Here is a 19,548-nt window from a genome sequence, read left to right as displayed (position 1 = left end):
TCATTGTTTTTATACGATATGCTAAATGAATAAAGTGAAATAATTCATATAGGGACAGTGTCTGGCATATAGGAGAAACAATAAATGATAATTGTTTATTATTATTATTAATGGGGCTTATAATCAGTAGAATGTGCTGCTCATACATCTAACAGCACTCCTTATATTATATTGTAAAAAGACATGTTCTTCCATGTCAGGGACACAAGTTATTCATGGCTAGCTTGTTCTTAGTATACTGCCTGCCACTTATTATGTGCTCTATAAATGTATGATATATGAATGAAATGTATGATGTATGAATGAAATGTATGATGAATGAATGAAAAGTGAGCAAGGTTAAAGGTAAGCAACCTGTCCAAGTTACAGACCATTTAGAGCTTAGGGGAGGTGAAATGGAACGTCTGACTTCAAAGTCCATGCTTTCCTTTTATACATCATTGCTTGCCTCTTTCCATCTACTGTAATTTGGATATTATACCCTATCAGGCCATTGAATTTGCCCTTGCCAAAGTCATCAGCTACTTTCAAATTGCTCAACCTAATGGAGATATTGGTTCTTATTTTACTTGTACTTGACACTGTTGCCTACTTTGTCTTTCCTGAAATTCTCTTTTTTCTTTGTCCTTATAACTTGATTTCCTTGGCTTTCTTCCTCGTAGGTTGCTGTCTCCAGCAGTCACTTCCCAATCTTTGTATATTCCTCTTCTTTTCAACTTTAGTTTTTCATGAGATTCTATCTTGAGTGTTTTTCCCTTTTCATTCTTTATATGCTATCTCTGTACTTTCATTTCCATCTGACTGTGCTCAAATCTACATCTCAACTTCAGTGTTTCTCTCCTAGCTCCATACCCACAAATCTGCTTGCGAACAGAGTATTTCTCTTTGGAGAGCCTTATCTTAAATGCTGTTGCTTTACTACCAATCTAATTTTCTCCTTACTTTCCAGACTACATGAAAAGCATGATCATTCTTAAGGGTGTTCATGTAATTTATCTAAAGCAGGAAAATTTTAAGATTGAAAGGGTTTCACTAATAATTACTCTAACTTGGAACTGTCTTGGTCTAACCGGAATGAATGGTCTCTCTGCCATTGATCACCCCATTAAACATCAAAACTGGGATTCATTCTTGACTCTTGCCTCTCATTTTTCATAGGCAGTGAGCTACCAAGTTCTATGGATTCTCTCTCCTTCTTATTTTTTGAATATGTACACTCTTTTTAATCTCCATTATCATTGCCTTTTTTCAGACCTTTCTTATTTCTTGTGAAGATTGCTGCTATAGCTTCCTACTTGGTCTACTAACAACCACTGGTCTCACTCTCTGAAACATTCTCTGTAGTTTTCAAAATGATCTTCTCAAAGTGTATATCTATTCATGTCCCCTTCCTGCTTTTATCCTTTGATAGATGTCCATAAAAGTTAATCTCTCTACCATGGCATTAGTAGGCATTTATACGCAATCCTATCTCACACTTCTTCCTCTTGCATACTAGAACTCTCCTGGCATATAGTAGGCACTCACTAAATAATGAATAAAATCATCACTTAAATCAAAAGCCACACATCAAGAACTTATCTCAGGGGTGCCTGGCTGGCTCAGTGGGTTAAGCCTCTGTCTTGGGCTCAGGTCACGGTCTCAGGGTCCTGGGATCAAGCCCCACATCGAGCTCTCTGCTCAGCTGGGAGCCTGCTTCCCCCTCTCTCTGCCTGCCTCTCTGCATACTTGTCTTCTCTCTCTCTCTGTCAAATGAATAAACCAAAGCTTAAAAAAAGAGAATTTATCTCAATAAGCTTATGTAAATGTGAAGTGATAGTAAATGTCATTTTTATATTAAGATGGGTTTGTAAGAAAAATAGCTTAGTCTGTGGGTCAATATATATAGTGAAGTGTGATTACCTTACAGTTTGTCACTCAAAAATATGTATAAATAAAATCCAGCTGATCAGAATTTTTCTCAAAATGTAAGTCACAAAATGAAGAGTTACACACAGCCTCAAAATGAAGAGTACTTGCTTCAAAACAGCAAAGTGTTCCTACCAAGAAACCTGCAAAAGCCTAAGTCAATTGACAGAAATTATTAGTGCCTAAAGGAAAAGTTGGCTTCTGGCAGTTCTCAGTATTTGTTGAGGGAATAAAATACACAACTTAGTCTCCATCAGTTGGTTGTCTGTATACAATAACAACTTATGTGTTAGTTTTGCTTTAATCATTTCCATCAATCAAGTCAATCAGTCAACTATTTCTTCAATGAACCAGACTAAATGTGGTACACAGAATCCAAACATATGATTAACAACAACAACAACGAAAGTTAATATCAAACTACTTAATACCAAAAAATTCTAATCTAGAAAAATAAGTCATTGGTATAAGTTATTTAGATAATCGTATCTAATACTAGTGATGGTAGTGATCTAAAAATCTCCACAGGGATGTAGGATATTTCAATAAGACACTGCATGAATAAGATCAGATTTTCTTTAAGAAGGAAGATATTTTATATATTCATTTTAAAGCTATTTTAATGTACAAAAGCAAACATATTAACTAAATAAACTTCATCTGCTCTAAAATTATTTATAAATTCGTTTACTATCACTATTAATTAAGATAAAAATTACACTGAAAATCTTTTTCATTGTCCTGTGATCCCCAAATGTTGGCAAACTCAGCTTTGCTTTTGTGACTACTGGCTCGTTTTGCTTCCACTAGAAATTTTTTTTTTTTTTAATAGAGATTCTTTTTAGTCTAACACATTACTCTACCATATGAAGGTTTGTGTAATCTCCAAGTACAAGGTAATCGTGTAATGGTGAGAAGAGAAACTATGCAAACTCTATCTCCCAAAAGATACTTCTGTTAAATACTTGCATATTTTAAAGCTTGAAACTTTCAGAAGTGGCCAGATGCTAAAGTAGGCCAGTGCTAAGATAAGCATTTATTTCAGTTTGGAATCTACATGGTTCATAAGAGTAGTTCCATGAGAGACATAAAGACATTAACACATTAGTAATGTTTAATTCTCAAATCAGATTCTCAAAATAGAAATATGTTCAAGATTTTCACCTAAGCTTGAATTTCCCTTTTTATTGGGAAAGTTATTGTACTTGCATCCTTCCAAGGACAAAAAGCCGAAGATCCTCAAACTTTCCTCTCTTGCTAGAGAGAATCACTGAAAGTTATAGTTTAGACAGTATTTAGTCAAAAGTTCCAAACTGGTTTCCATCAGGCAGTAATTGATATCTTTAGGTTAGTTTGAAAGCAAAATAAAACAAGTAACACTTCACAAGTAGCTAAAATGTAAAGTCTCTGCTGTTGACTAGATTTAAATCTAGCCAGCAACACTAGATACCACATGATGACAAGAGCTTTTGGTGGAAATTAAAATAGGAATATGAATTAATGATTACTTTAACACAGTAAACAAAATCTTCCAAAATGGAGTAGAATAATTAAAAGACATTTCAAATAAAAAGCTGATAAAACCACTGAAGAGGTTCTAATATCTCAGATGAGAAAGCAGATTTAGATAACTTTGTTGTAATTGAAAAAAAAAAATCTTAGTATCCTTTGATAAAGTCCTTTTTCTTCTTGTAAAGTAATACATAATTTAATAGGTATAGCAGGCTGGCTTCATGGCTCTGCTACCTGCACCGTCACTCAGGGTCACTAACTTCTCCATACTTCGATTAAGGTTCTGTTCTCACTGTCTTGAAATTCTTATGAAGTTTTGACCAAGGGGCTCTGAAATTTTAGTTGGCACTGGTTCTCACAAATTATGTAGCTATGCCTTTGTTGTCTTCTAGTATTGATTATTTCCCCTAAAAGACTGAAAGTTACCCAGCGAGCTTTACTTTTTTAGTGTTTCTCATGCTATTCCCAAAGATGCCTCTCACACTAGTGGCCATAGGACCACACAGAGGGCTCTTCATCTTTCCATCTACATGCCTAGCTCAGAGCTTGATACAGAGAAGTTACTGCATGAATGAATGAGTGAATGAATAACAAATTATCAATGTATAACTGTTGACTTATTTAAGCAATAAAATAGTCAAACTTTTAATAGTTTTATATTTGCAGTGAAAAGTGACTAGGTGGGTTGGGAGAGATTATAAGTAAAATATTTGAGGAAAAAAGCTTTCTTCAAAAGAAAAAAAGTAGAATTGAATTGATGGAAAGTTTAAAGCAAATAAAACTGAAAGAGAAGTTGAACACCAAGTTGAATAAGAAAGGGTGAATGATTAAAAATAAATCTCTCAATAAATTACATCCTAAGGTGGAGTCTTTCTTCTAAATTTGATTTAATAAACATCAGATTCATTCTGTAAGTTGTAATGCAGGAAATGAAAATTGTCCAAGTTTTGAGAAAGAAGAGCATATAAGGTATGCATTTAGGAGGAGCCAAAAGATTATTGATTATTCTTTGGCTATCCCAAGAGTTCTTGAACTACTGTTTTATATTAATAAACAGAGTAATATGGATATAAAATTTAATGAAGAAGTGAATTTTTAAACTCTTCTGTCCCTGTGTGGAGTAAATAAAACTCTTGCTCTGATCCCAGTTACTGCTAAACACATTTTATTCTTTAAACCATGATAATTTCCTGCTCTTATATTAGCTTGGGGAAACATATTTCTAATATTCATTTTTATAAAATAAAATAACAAAAAAATAACACTCCGTTCTCTGGAGTTTTAATATTGTGTTTGACAAACTCTCATATTGCTTGGGAGTATCGGTTCTTTACAGATCTTGTATCCTCCCGTGTTACTCTTAATGATCAATCTCCTTTGCCCTAGAAACATAATACAGTTCTATCTATCTGTAAAGAGGTTCCCATAACATCATCTAGCCCTACTTTCTGTTTTGTTGCTATAGCACACTTGAATAAGTGACTTAAATTGTGCACAGATGTCCAGGTGTGGCTTGAACTTCTCTTTGTATTTCAGCAAAATCAGTTATTTTAACATATTTGTTACTTCTGTTGTGGCTCTCCAAATTATTTGTGGTGCTGTGATAATGCTGGTTCACTGAATATTAAATATACAAGAGCAAATGATTTTATGCTTCAGATAATTAAAGGAAAATTCAATTTTTGGAGGATGACAAAAATAGTGGAAAAAAGGTGAATAATAGAACTGACTTTCACAAGCAAAATGAAGAATCAGTGGAAACAAGCATTTTGGGGAAATATAGCTTTAAAATAGTGAATGGGTAGAGAAGCGGGAGACATTACTAGTTAGGAACACTCAGATTTTAAGCAGGCATTGACAAGGTCTTAAGGCTACACACCTGAGCTCCAATCTGATGTTCCTAAGAGGCTTGGAGAAAATTTCAGGACTTGATAAGAGGTACAAAAGTATTTCAAAGACTATATTTAATGGGAAAGGGGATGATAAAAAAGTAGCTTCTATCAATCTTGAGGAACACAGATTTAATCTAAATCCCCACTAAAATAGAACAGGGTTATAGAAACTTATCCCTAGCCACCCAAGAATGTTCCTCATACCCAACACTGAGCGAAGTGAACTGCTGAGACAATCCATTGATGGTATTCTATAGGAAGATGTATGAGGAATTGTCTTTGCTCTTCCCATTTTTATGTGACATATACTTGAATAAATGCACTTTAAGGATTCTGGTGCTCTAACTGTAGCCATCATTAGAAAAACTCCATTTAAATGCTCGACTTTGGTCCTGTGGCTTGTACTATTAGAATTTCCCAGCTTTTTAAATCAATGAATGGGAATGGGAGAAAGAACAGCAGGGTAAAACTATTTTGAGTTTTATTTCACAACTCAACATGAGAAACTGCAAAAGTCAAGCATCCAAGTTCCTTAAATTACCAGGAGCTGTTAACATAAATAGTAAAAATAAAAAAGGAAGAACCAAAACCCCTAGTTAAGTTTTTAAATCTGTCTAAGACCAACCAGGGAGAAGAGGCAAGTTATTTTTACTAATTTTAGAGAAGTAAAGCAACTATGTAATAAAATATAGGTGACTTGATCGAACTCATTTTGAACGAAAGCTTGAGTTGAATGTTACATGAATATTCAGACAATAGAAACTTGCTTGAAATTTCTTTTGAGTGTAATTTTAACATTTATGCATTTTTGTCTTCTCCTAGGCATAAAGCCAAAGGCTAAAAGAGCAGAACACAAAAAGCTGAACCTGAATTATGTTCTAAACTCTGTTGAGTTTAATTTTACTTACAAAGCAGAATGTTGGTTTAAATTTGCTCCTTATAACCCTATAAAAATACCTAGTTTCTTGTTATCAGCCTCTAAATTGTGTTATCCATTTAGAAAGCTCCAATTTTAGGAGCATCATTCTAAATTACTAGTCAAGTGCTACACAATAAATACACATAATCTAAAATAGACCACAACAACAGAAGAAAGCAATTTTCCATAAATTTGACTGCAATATGGGGTTTGCAATTCCATGAACCTTATAACTTCAAAAGGCATAAAGGAAAAATTTTCATCTAAATGGGATACCATGAGGATGAGCACTTTAAAAGGTTGTTGTTTTGTAAAAGGGTAATAGAGATACACATTCTTGATATAAATTCAGAGAAAAGTTCAAATAACCTTTGGAATGGAACACACACACATCAAAAACTGAACAAAATGCCACTCACTCAGATACACACTAGTATCAAAACAATATTTTACTTGGATCAATAATGGATGCACTAGCAAAAATCAATAAACCTTTGATAATACATACCACTAAAACAAAGAGATGATAAAACTTACTATATGCCTTATGTTTCCTACTCAAGATTTTTTTATATTAATGAATTCTTAAAAACTATGATTGGAAAACACTTCACGTAGGTAAAAGACAAATCTAAAATACAAGTTTTTGCTATGGATTGTGAATTTTATTTGCAGAGATCATGCAAGGAATCTTAGCATACAATACTCACATCACTCAAATGTAATTGTTTAAAATCAAAAAAAGGAGGGACAGTAGGAGAGATTCTGGTAATGTTCTAGCTGTTGTCTTGAATTTAGTTTCATGGTGTTTTCACATTTGATTTTTCACTGAGTTATACACCTGTACACAAATATTTTGTGGAATTTTCTGTAGGTATATTGTATCTCAAGCTAAAAAAAAAACAAGAAAGAAGAAAAGAAGAGAAAGGAAGGAAGGGAGAGAGAGGAGGGAAGGAAGGAAGGAAGAATGGAAGGGAGGAGAGAAGGAAAGAAAAAAGTGAGGGATGGAGGGAGGGAGGAAGGAAGAGAGGGAGGAAGGAAAGAGAGAAAGAATTTGCATGCTAGGAGCTACATTTCCCATACTGGGGAATAATGTGCTAAAAGAAATTTGTGCTACAGTCATTTACTTAATTCAAATAAGATGTAACTTTATAAGGTTGCAGAATTTGGCAGCCCAGTTCATAGTGGAAACCACTTAACTGTCATTTATGCACAGACTCTGTTTGATATTTTCATACTTAAAAAGTCTCTGTCACTGAACAGTTGCAAACGCCATCGTATTAGGCGTGCTGTTTTCCTGTTTGGGGAAGCAGAATTTAGAAGTTAGTGGAGGGAAAAAAAATGCCTAGGGGTTCCATTAGCTTTGCATTTGAAAAACACATCAACACACAAACAAATTTTATCTCTGTAGTCCAAGTATCTGTGACTCAACTGTTTAAAATTTGTTTGGCATTAAGTTGGTGAAACACTAAGTGACCACTTACTACTAAAGGTGTTTTAGACCCTGCAGTTGGATCTGTAGGTTTTGTCTGTTACTAAGAAGCAGTTTTCCATGTAATTTTTCAAAGACAAAAGGTTAAGCAAAAATGACATATATTGTAAAATTGAAAGTAAAATGCACAGTCCTGATGTGCTCAAAGTCCATGCATTTAAATTCCTTTGTATGATAATTTATGGTGATCATGTCTTCAGACTGCACTATTAGCATACTCACCCCTAACCAGAAGTTCTGCCTCATCTGACACACTGTCTGCTGTGGTCTGTACCCTGCAGCCATATCTCCCAGCATGCATCAGAAGGATGTTCCTGATCATTAAATCTGCAGAGGATGCTTGCTGAAAGAGGGATGAAGTGCCAGTTTAAAATGTTGCAAATCTGCCTAGTTCAAGGTGGTTTAAGGGGAATTTTGTACATTCAGTCATAGGGCCTATTTTTGTCCTTACAATTTATATGACAACAATACAGAAATCAAACATGCCCTATTTTAAGAAAGACATGGAAGTTATGTTTTCAACAATTGCTAATAAAGAATTTGAACATTTAATATTTTATATAATGATTTAGCAGCTACCATATTTAAGAAATATTTAAATATCCATAAACATCCTATATTTAAAAGGAAAGGAAAAATAATCAGTGAGCCAAAATTATTGCTTTGACATTCTGAGAGAGGCCTATACAGTGGCAAGACAATAGTTTTGAAAGGAATAGCAAATTGTGGAAATTATGAGAAAATAGCACTTAAAAGATTATCTTGTGCCACTTTATTAAATGATTGCTTTTGTAAGTACACTGTAGACAACAGGATGAGAGTGCACAGGTGAAAGATTGCTGGTCCCAAAGCCATGTGCCTTTACTTAACAAAGATTTATTCCTCCCATAACCACCACCATCAGGGAGTAAGGTCAGCCTGAATTTCTGTTAATCAATGTAGTTATAAAACACAAAGGATGTTCAAAACACTTGGTTTTTGTTGGGAGCAAGATGATTAGAACGTAGTTGAAGAACAACTGCAGTTAAAGAGATCAATAAGTACCAGGGAAAATGTCTTCTAGATATATCAGTTCATGGGATTAGTGATGATCGTAAACATTAGAATGTTGGGTGCAGGCTTTCATTACTTAATCTTGGCTTTCATTTACTCTATCCGAAAAGACAGATTTTTATGTGTGAGTGTGAACATCCAAATATTTGGAATCCACAACTCATAAGGTATTTTTTCAGATAATGATATAGCAAAACTCTAATATACTCTTCAGTTTTCATGTTGCAATCAAAAACAATTGGCTGGAATGAACACAGATGCATACAGTTTGAAATAACATTTTCAAAAAACTCAACACTTCTCTTTAACAGTTGTTGAGCATATGAAAGGATGTTTAATGCAAGCCAAAGAGAAGCACTTCAAATTAGAGATCTTTTCTTTTTTATGGAATAGGTGAATTACCTTAAAAAAAAGGTGCATTTGTCTACTTAGAGGGCAGTATTCCAATAATTATTTGAGTTTAGTTGCTTGCATTTATTTTGATATAGACCAATGGGTCATACAAAAATCATAAAAGTTAGAGGAATTTCTGGAAATTCTTTGGACTCTTTTCTCTTTCTTTAGAGTTTATTGGAAAATTTTGTGAAATCATTGAAGTTTTGGCCTCTCAAATTGTGTGTATTTATTTAAATGAAATGCTTAACCCTGTACTGTTTTAAACCACTTCTTTCTGGTATTTCACTTCTGTTTTTTTTTTCCTTCTTTACATTAGTCTTATGATAGTAACTCTAAGAGTATTGAAGTTTTCTCTCATGAAATAATTGTTAAGACGTACTCTGGTTTAGTCATTTACAAGGGAAGGTTTCATGTTGAGAATGCATTAAAATGTCATAGCAATTATTTCAAAGAATGTAATATTTATCCAGAGAATGTCCTATGCCACTAATTTCCTTAGGATAAGTTGGTACTCTTAAATTAATTTTCTCATCAATACTGGACTAAGTGTTTATTTCATTCAAATCTGAAGAGGAAATTTATACTTTAAAACTCTTATTTAATATGGAAAACAAAAGCAAATTATAAGCTATAATTCACTTTCAAATTAACATAACCTAATACTTACAAGTTAGCTTTGATATATTTACCACTTTATGTGGTATGGGTCCATCTTAGGTGTGAAAATTTCTTTTTCCCCTTGGATTTCAAAGAAACTGTCCTAATAGGGTATTCAAATTAATCAGGAATCAATAGGCACACTCTGAACTCAGAATGGGGCCCATGACTAATGGAAAATTCAAGGAGAGGTCCAAAAAATCAGAAGGGACTTTATTATTTCCAGAAATAATGCTTATGAAAGACTGTGCTTGCTGATTTTTGTTTTGTTGTTTTTTTATTGTCTTGTCTATTTTTCTCATATAACAGACTGGCTGGGGTAGTTAAACAGTGGAAAATATAATTATAAGTCATTTTTCAGGCTCACATTTTTGAAAAATGTGATAAAAAATGTGATAAAAATGTGATAAATGATAAATGATAAAAATCACATTCTTAGGATTAAATAATTGATTGTCTTATTTTCCAGAACTTTTTCTTCCCAAATTATTGATTTCTTTTTGTCCTGGATAAAAGTCCTCAAACCTCTGTCCTCTCTGCTGAATTATAGTAAAAGAAAAACGTAATTGGATTAAGATGAGTCTTCACTGAAAATAACAAAAAGATTCAAGGAATTCAGGAGGGTGAGGTATAGATTATCTTTCCTATGCTGTCCTTTACTCGGTTCCTGCAATTACTAGTGTGCAATACTTTATTAACTGCCTGAAACTACATCACCATCTATCAGGAATAAAAAATCTGCAGCTCATTGCATTTCTGTCAATGTCAAGACTATCTGAGGAGTTGAAATAGTCTCATTTTGGCCTCATCCCTTCTCTTTTGGATTATACCTATGTTACATTTTTACAATTCTAAACAGGGGAGATTAAAAGTAAAATGAACGGATTGTGAACACTAAACCTAAATCACCCGTTCAGTAGATTCACTGATCTTTCAAGAGAAGTAATGAGAAGAACTCATGTGGGAACCCATTATACTTAATCTTGGTCCACAGTATGCAGTTCTTGAGAGAAAACCTCCACAATTTAGTGCACTTTTAATGAAATGGTTACTTAACAACAGATGCTTGCTTTCTTAAGCTTAAACCTCATTTTCACTTTTTCTGTCTTAGGAGTTAGTTTCTCTTTTTTTGTTTGTTTGACACTTACTTTATATCCCGTCTTTTCTTTGCTGCTTTTCTGGCTTTATGAATAAATAGAGTTACATGTTGCTGCAAATGAACTTCCCCATAACCAGTACTTAACATAATGCTCCAAGCATTGTGCACCTAGCATGGTGCATGCCACATAGAGGGAGCTCAATAAATATTTGTTGAATGGTTGAATAAAATGAAGACTCTTTATGAAATAGGCTGTTAGATTTGTGATGGGCATAGCACAATGCAAAGACTACTCAAGTCACTATATTGTATACTGGAAACTAGTGTAACATTGTATATTAACTGTACTTCAATAAAAAAAGAACAAAGAAAGAAGCTATATGTTCACCACCTATGAGAGCAGTAACATGGCTAAGTCATTTACATCTCTTGGTCACAAAGTCTCACTAGAGCAGTTGCTAGATTATCGTTAATTTTTATTTATGGTTTTGAAATAAAACAGGAACTGTCATCTTTCTACTCAAGTCCAACTCTTTATTGGCTTTCACATTGACTAAATGTCCTGTTCATCCAACATAAGACTGCTAGATTTCCTAAGAAATGGAAGAACATATAACTTTACTGTTCAAAGTGTTTGCTGGCTCCTATTACCTTGCAGATAAAGTCTAATCTCCTCACTCCAATATAGAAGGCTCCTCAGAACATGATACTGCCTCCTATGACAGAATCCTGTGCTTCTATAAACTTACTCTGAAATTTTCTCATCAATGGGACTACTTCCCATAATTCTGCCTGTTGTTCTATTGCAGATGCTCTTTATTCTTTCTTTCCCTGAGAAAATACTTTTGGACAGCTCAAATGCTTTCTCCTTGGTAAAGCCTTCCTGGATTTTCTGGACTAGGCTTCATTAGTTCTACCATTGTTTAGTTATGCTTCAAAAGCATTTTGCTCATGTCTCTGAAATAGCACCTGACATTCTTGGAAGTCACCCCCAAGGTCTACTATAGACAGTCTCAGAACTGAGCTTGGTGCTAAAGTAGCCAATGATCACTGGGTGAGCTGACAAAAATGCACGAATGACTTGCTTTCTTCCTTCTCTGTGTCTGACATAACTCTTCTCTCCCCTCTTTTTTGCTTTCAAAGAAGTTAGGATGGGAAATGAGAAAAAGATTGTGGGAAAAGACAATGGGAAAGGGTACCTAAAGAATATATACAGATTTTAGGAAGACACAGAATTGTGTGAATTCCTGCTCTCCCATTTATAATTTTTTTATTAGCATATAATGTATTATTTGCCACTTATTAAATTTTTAAGTTGGGGAATTCCTGTATCATGTAGAACTTCTCTCACAGCAGCAATGTGATAATGCAAGTTAAGCCCATAGCAATATTTGGCACATAATAAGTTTTTGATATATGTTATCTGTTAAAGGGAACTATAATTACACTCTTAAATGAGACAAATCTTTAATTGGTATTCACTCCTTCAACAAATGTCTATCAATATTTTCCATAGATATAGTAAATTTTCTGGTTTTATATATATAGATATCTATCTGTCTATCTATCTATCTGGTTTTATATATATATTTTCTGGCTTTATATATATATGAGATTATAGAGAGGAGATTATATACATTATATATAATGTAAGAGTAAGAGAGGAGATTATATATATATACACATTATATATGTAATATACATTATATACATTATATATATGTAAGAGTAAGAGAGGAGATCATATATATATGTATGAGATTATAGAGAGGCGATTATATACATTATATATATATATAATATATTCAGGTCTTCTGAATACATATATATATATATATGTATGAGATTATAGAGAGGCGATTATATACATTATATATATAAAATATATTCAGGTCTTCTGAATATATTTTATATATATAATGTATATAATCGCCTCTCTATAATCTCATACATACATATATGTGTGTGTGTGTGTGTGTGTGTGTGTGTGTAAAATCTCCTCTCTTACTCTCTTATAAGGAAACTACTGCATTCAGAATAAGAAGACCTCAATTCTAGCCTTAGTTTAGCAATTTCCTGGCCCTACAACTCTGGGAGACTCACTCTATTGGAATAATAACAACTGCACTGTCTCTTTCATGAGGGAAATCAAGTGAAACAAAGTACATACGTACATACATACATGAACTATTGGGAAATGCTTCAAAAGTGTATAATACTCTTAAAGCATTTTTTTTTCAGCAGGATTTAGCAGATTTCTGTGCACATACTAAGCACTCTGAGAATGTTCAAGGAATGAATCATCTAAACAAGATAGCTTAAATTGAGTATTCTTGTAAACAGGGCTCATGCTGAATGGCTCAGTCAGAAGCCTATGGGGATGGCAGTTTCTGTGCCTTCCTTTAGGGTTTATTTAATTTTCTCAAGGGGCTCACATAGGGTATTTCCAGCACTCCTATCCCCTAACAGACATACAAATCTTCTCTACATTTGCAGAGACATACATTCTTCTCTACAAAGCAAAAGTAAGATAGCATATAAATTCTGTGTGATGTGGTTTTAAAAATATTTTCTAACATAAAAAATAACTAGGTGTCAGGTATGAGACATGGATTATTAGATATTATCAATGTTATTGGCATAAACTCTTGAATATTTAACAGATTTCCCTGGCATAGTATTTCTTTTTCCTTGAGGATGATTTGTTTCAAATACCCTATCATGATAAGTTATAAAGAGAAAAATATATATTATTTCCCATTTTTTTCCCTTAAGCCTTTATATAATAGGGTTTACATTCATGATGGTATGGGTTTTATTATATTTTTAAAGAAAGCTGATATTAAATTGCATGCCTGAAATAGAAAAATTAATTGCTACTAGTGAAAAAATACTAGACAAAATACTATTTGACAAAAATATTTATGTCTAAAATGATGAAATAGTCAGTGAATCCAACAAGTGAAGACTAAAAATAGGTAAAAATGGCTCTCATATCCCATTACTATGAATTTGGTATTTAATTTCCAATACCCATTCAAATAATATACTTTTAAGTATTAAGAAAAATGCAAAAAAAGCTTTACTTGATGACATAAGTTAAAGATGAATGAGTTGAAACTCTTTGATGAACTCGGAATAGCCAGATACCCAAGCTGGATCACTTAGCATTATAAGCACAAAGTCATAAATTCATGGAATAGGTCCACTATCTTGGTTAAAATGAAGATTAGACATTAGGAAGCAGCTCAAAGCAAGAATATACAAGACAAGTTACAATTAAATTTTAGTATAACAAATTTAAAAATAAAAATGTCAAGTCATATTTATTTCCTCAATGATAAAATTGGATATATGAAGAATAATGAATGAATGACAAAGTGATGTGTATATCACATTAGTGTTCCTCCTTTCCCAAGTAGACATATAGGGCTGGAGAATGTGATATTTAATATGTCAGTCAATGTCAGACTTAGGTGGTGAGTTTATTCCCTAATTCTTGAAAAATGTCTTTGGTCTGAACATATGTGCATTGACTCTCTTTTCCCAAGCAATCAGGTAAAAGGGCATTCCTTTATTTATGATTGACATAAATGATCAAGATAAAAGGATCATGCTATACACTGTATGTGGACCCCAGCCCCCCCACACCCAATTCACATATTGAAATCTAATCTCCAATATGATGTGGTATTTGGAGGTGAGGTGTTTGGGTGGTATAGTATGAGTGGGAGTAGTGCCATTATAAAAGAGACCCTAAAGTGTTCTCTTACCCCTTCTATCATGTGAAGATACAATGAGAAGATGACCATCTGTCACCAGACTGAATCTGTCAGTGCCTTGATTTTGGACTTCCCAGACTCCAAAATTGTGAGAAATAAATTTCTGTTGTGCATAAGCCACCCATTTTATGGTATTCTGTTATAAGTTGCCTTGATAGACTTAAATAAGCCCTAATGCTGATAGTGTCATTTCTATACTAATCTAGCACCTCTAAGTTAAAAGAGGCATGAAATAGACAAAGTCATATAGGTTATCAGTCTATACTTTCTTGAACTTACTCTTGACTCCTTCCAACTGTTGCTAAAGTTTACCTTATATATCTGCTAAGAAAATCTGTTAATCTGTTATATCCTCCTTTTATTGTTTATGCAATTATCTCTGATTAATTCAACTGATATTTATTTCTGTGGGCTATGCTAAACTTTGTTTTATATATATATATATATATATATATATATATATATATATATATAGACTCTGCACTTGAATGTCTAGTTTAATGTAAGTTTGATTGAAAAAAAAAAAACACAAGAAGAGAGTGTGGAGTATCTTTCCTCATATTTGCAGCTAGGTTTGAAATAAATGTGAATAAGAGAAATAGGTATGTTACCTGATAAGTACAATACTCTGGATCCAAAGAAAGATATTTTCTCTTTCTGTGTGCTTCATATAGTAGTAACAATCATCTCATGAATACTGATTTCTAAATTTAGGTTTCTAATAGTAGTTTTCAAACCAGCTACTTATATCCTCCATGTTATCCCCTGTCTCTTGCCCTTACCCATCTGGCATACCATTGCTAGATCTGTCCTTCTTTAAGACTAATTTTATTTACGATTACAAAATCTTTACTGTCTATCTTTACTTACGGCCTATAAGGTGGCCCAACTTCTTAATGAGCATTTAAGGCTGGACTCAACCTACCTTGTCTCTCACTATAATGGAAAATATACTCTCTGCATCTTTCCTCAAGTGGTTCCTCAGTAACTGCGAAAGTCTCCATATCCTACCTCCTATGTTAAAGACTTTTAAAAATCTTATTATTATTATTATTATTTTTTAAAAGACTTAACTGACCACTAGGACTGATTACATAATTTATGCACCCCACTGTAAAGTGAAAACACAGATCCCCTTGTTCAAAAATGATTAAGAATGTCAAATTGGTGTCAAGTGAAGCACTACACCAAGCACAAGACTCTTCTCAGTGTGGAGTTCTGTATATGAACACTCCAAGCCACACTGATATTGCCTGTGGTCTCCTGGAGTACATGCACATATTCTGTGAGGTGGTGCTCTTTGGAATAAATACGAAGGAGCAGGCATACATCTCTTTATAAATTGTACAATGTCTATATTTTCTCTACCTTAATGTTTGTATCTTTCTTTTTCAAAGTGAATTCTAGGGCAGCCTGCGTGGTTCAATCAGTTGAGCGTTTGTCTTGAATCATGAACTCAGAGTCATGACATTAAGCCCTACCTGGGGCTTCTCACCAAGCATGGATTCTGCTTAGGATTGTCTCCCTCTCTCCCACCTCTCCTCACTCATTCTCTCTTTCTCTCTCTCTCAAATAAATAAATAAAATATTTGAAAAAAATTAAAAAAAAAAAAAGTAAACCTTTCTCCCAATGGGGGCTCAGATTCATAAGCCCAAGAACAAGATTTGCATGCTCTACCTACTAAGCTACCCAGATATCCTTGTATCTTCTTTTCTACTCTATGTTGACTCGAGCTTTTTCTCAATGTATGTTGCATTAAAAAATAGAAATAGAAGAAATTACATCTTCTTAAGTCTTTAATTAAAAATTCAGTGATGTAAAAAGTTGTTAATAATCAAGATAGAGAATAAATGTTTTTTCTCTAAATTACACCATTGTCTAGTAATGGAATAATTTTAACTATCACTCACTGAGCTTATGCTTCTTAAATTACCTCTCATTGATGTTACATAAGGACAAAGAAATAGTCAGGAAACATTTTGTTCATTCATGCACTAATATGTGCTTTGTAAACAACTAGCAATGGCATGACCACTAGGAAAGCTCCAGAATTGTAAAACTTTATAGTAGGTATATATTTTATTTTATGAGAGCTCATGGCACATGTACCATTATAAAATTATTCATTCATTCACTTATCATTTGTTAGAGTATCTATTTTGTCTAAATAGGAAATTGCAAATACTTGGCACATTTGAAAGTATACCCTTCCTTACTCATAGTTAATATGCCTGAGCTTTGACCTAACCTATTCATCCTGTTCAACAGAGAGCTTCAGTTGACTGGAGTTGTTACAAGAGATAAAATCTGTCGTATCTGAACTGCACAGGCTACAAGATAAAAGAAAAATTATACCTTTGAGAAACTCACAATGCAGTGTGAGTGGCAGAAAACTAGCTATAATACAATGTGATATGTTAAAGTAGTAAATAGTATAAAAAAAGCTTTGCTGGGTGTCTGGGTGACTCAGTCAGTCGAGCATCAGACTCTTGATTTTGGCTCAGTTGATGATGGCAGGGTCATGAGATCATGCTCCTCATCAGGTTCCACACTAGCAGAGTCTGCTTGTCCCTGGAGTTGCTCCACCTGCTTTCTCTCTCAAATAAATAAATAAATAAAATCTTTTTTAAAAAATCACTGCAAAATATACCAATATTAGCATGTAAAGACAGTTAAAAAATCATTGGTTAACCAATTCCTACAGCAGTTGAGAAAACTGAGGGCTAAAAGGTGTAGGTGACTTGTTCAAGGGCAAGTTAAGTGAGAAGATAGAAGAGCTTTGGGCACCTGACTCTCATCAAGACTACTTTTATTCTACTATTCTGCCTGTAAAACTAATCCTTATTTTGCTTAGACCTGTAGTCAATTTGATTCAACAGTATTAAAGCAAAATTTGGCAGGTGTGTCAAAATAAAATGTTTTCATTTTATAGTAACAACCATGAAAGTATTAGAAATTAGCTTTCCAAATAAACTACAGAAATATTCTGAGAGCTCATTCTTTTATGACTGTCTTTCATCTGCAATATCTAGACATGAAATGTTATATCTCCCTTTAAAATATCATAATCATCTTTCTGATAATACATATGACCCATCAACCTCATTTGTTCATGGCTTTTTCACCTTTCTGTGACTATTAATCCAGCATTGGGAGAATCGTCAATATGTGAACCACAAATGACTTAAAAAAAAAAGCCATTGACAGTTTATACTGTTGCATCTTTAGTTGAAGGAGAATTGACAACACTTGACTTCAAAGTTCAGAATTTAGACAGATCAATATTTTACTGATACATCAATGCTTCTGTTCTTTTTTTTTTTACATCAATGTTTCTGTTCTTTTTTCTAGTCTCACAATATTCTCGATTTATCCTGTAAGATCAACACTATTTTGTTATACCATCACATACAGAATAAATTTAGTTTCATTCTGCTACTGATTTTATACTGCAACATAGTCAATATCTGCATGCAAGTCTAGTCCCATTCTGGTTATGGGAAGAGTGATCGGATAGCCATCTGTGGGATTTCTATGCTTTCCCCAAAATCAGCAAATCCCAGGCAGAGAGACTATAGTAGTTCTCATCCCACTCATCAGTTAGGACTAGCATTGAACTGATATTGTTATAAAGTCTTAAAATGTCAGGCATATGGTTGATCACTCTGTTTCATTATTTTCACACAAAACTTTAGGAATGAGTCTGGAATGAGGCCACTTTGTTTGCATCTTTTTATTTTACTTAGGTCACTTAGATGCAATTAACTTATCATCCTGGGTCTCTGGCATAATGGGGAAGGCCAGGGAGATTAATACTGCATCTAGAAGACTAAACCAGAAGAGATCTACCTGATCTAATCTACTGTTTCTGTTTCTCTCTTTTCCCTGTCATTGGTTAATGACCCATTTGTTTATGATCTTAACTATTACTCCTCCTGGGGCATGGATTCTACTCCTGCCTTTGGATCCCCAACATCTCTCAAAAGTACAATATCAGTGAATAATTGGAATAAAGCTTTAATGCTCCATATATGAATTAAATTTAATATCTTGAGATTCTCTTCACTTCTGCCCTGCTAGTGTTTATTCTTTCCCATTAATTATTCCTTTTCTCTTTCAGCAAGAAATTGAATTAATTGGTGTTTAAAATTTTCACTGAGTCCATGTGAGACCTACTCTATTTTAATATGGTTAACCATGATACTTACTGTATCAAAACTCTCACAATCTATTTTATACTACACTGGTGTTTTCTATGCTTTGTGGTGACACCTTTTCCATATAATGTTGCTCAAAGAACTTACTAGGCCTAGGACTTAGCCTCTTGTTTACTGTGGTAGATTAAAGATGTTCACATAGATTTTTCTACTTGTTCTATTGAGAGGTAAATTCTAATTTCATAGTCCCCAAATCTGGTCTGGTATCAGTGACTTTTTGATTTAATAGAATAGGAAGAAATGATGTCTTGGAAATTCTGTGGCAATATCATAAAAAGATGTGCAACTTCTTCCTAGACCCCCTGGAACTTTTTTTTTTTTTTAATTCCCCTGGGGAAAACCAGCTATCATTTAAAAAGTCAGACTCTCCTGATGCTGTCATCCTACATAAAAAGGTTAAGCTATTTATGTGGAGAGATTTCATGGAGAAAGAAATCCAGAAATTCCAAGTTCTAACCATTCTAACCCAGCCACCAGACTTGTAAGACAAAAATATAAAATAAAATCATCTTGGGCATTCTAGCCCTGGCAGAACTGGGAATCCATCTAACAGCCAGAATGGAGGTTTAAGGAATGTAGTATATACTGACCCAAGCAGACCATCTCCAGCCACTTGACTA

The 19,548-nt window shown here is 33.6% G+C and overlaps 1 protein-coding gene across 2 annotated transcripts in view; it reads right to left on the bottom strand.

Moving 5' to 3' along the window:
• CNTN5 (contactin 5) overlaps positions 1–19,548 on the bottom strand; it is a 1,359,165-nt gene that overhangs the window by 112,925 nt on the left and 1,226,692 nt on the right. For both annotated transcript variants that reach the window (XM_045080322.1, XM_045080321.1), the window contains one exon: positions 7,946–8,066. In XM_045080322.1, coding sequence (XP_044936257.1) covers positions 7,946–8,066 — 121 coding nt within the window. The remainder of the gene's footprint in view (positions 1–7,945; positions 8,067–19,548) is intronic.

This window comes from Mustela putorius, unplaced genomic scaffold (assembly GCF_011764305.1).
Source record: "Mustela putorius furo isolate JIRA1106 unplaced genomic scaffold, ASM1176430v1.1 tig00000460_pilon_pilon_pilon, whole genome shotgun sequence".
Taxonomy (NCBI): domain Eukaryota; kingdom Metazoa; phylum Chordata; class Mammalia; order Carnivora; family Mustelidae; genus Mustela; species Mustela putorius.
The sequence above is the reverse complement of the archived record's forward strand: the minus strand, read 5'-3'. Positions and strand labels throughout refer to the sequence as shown.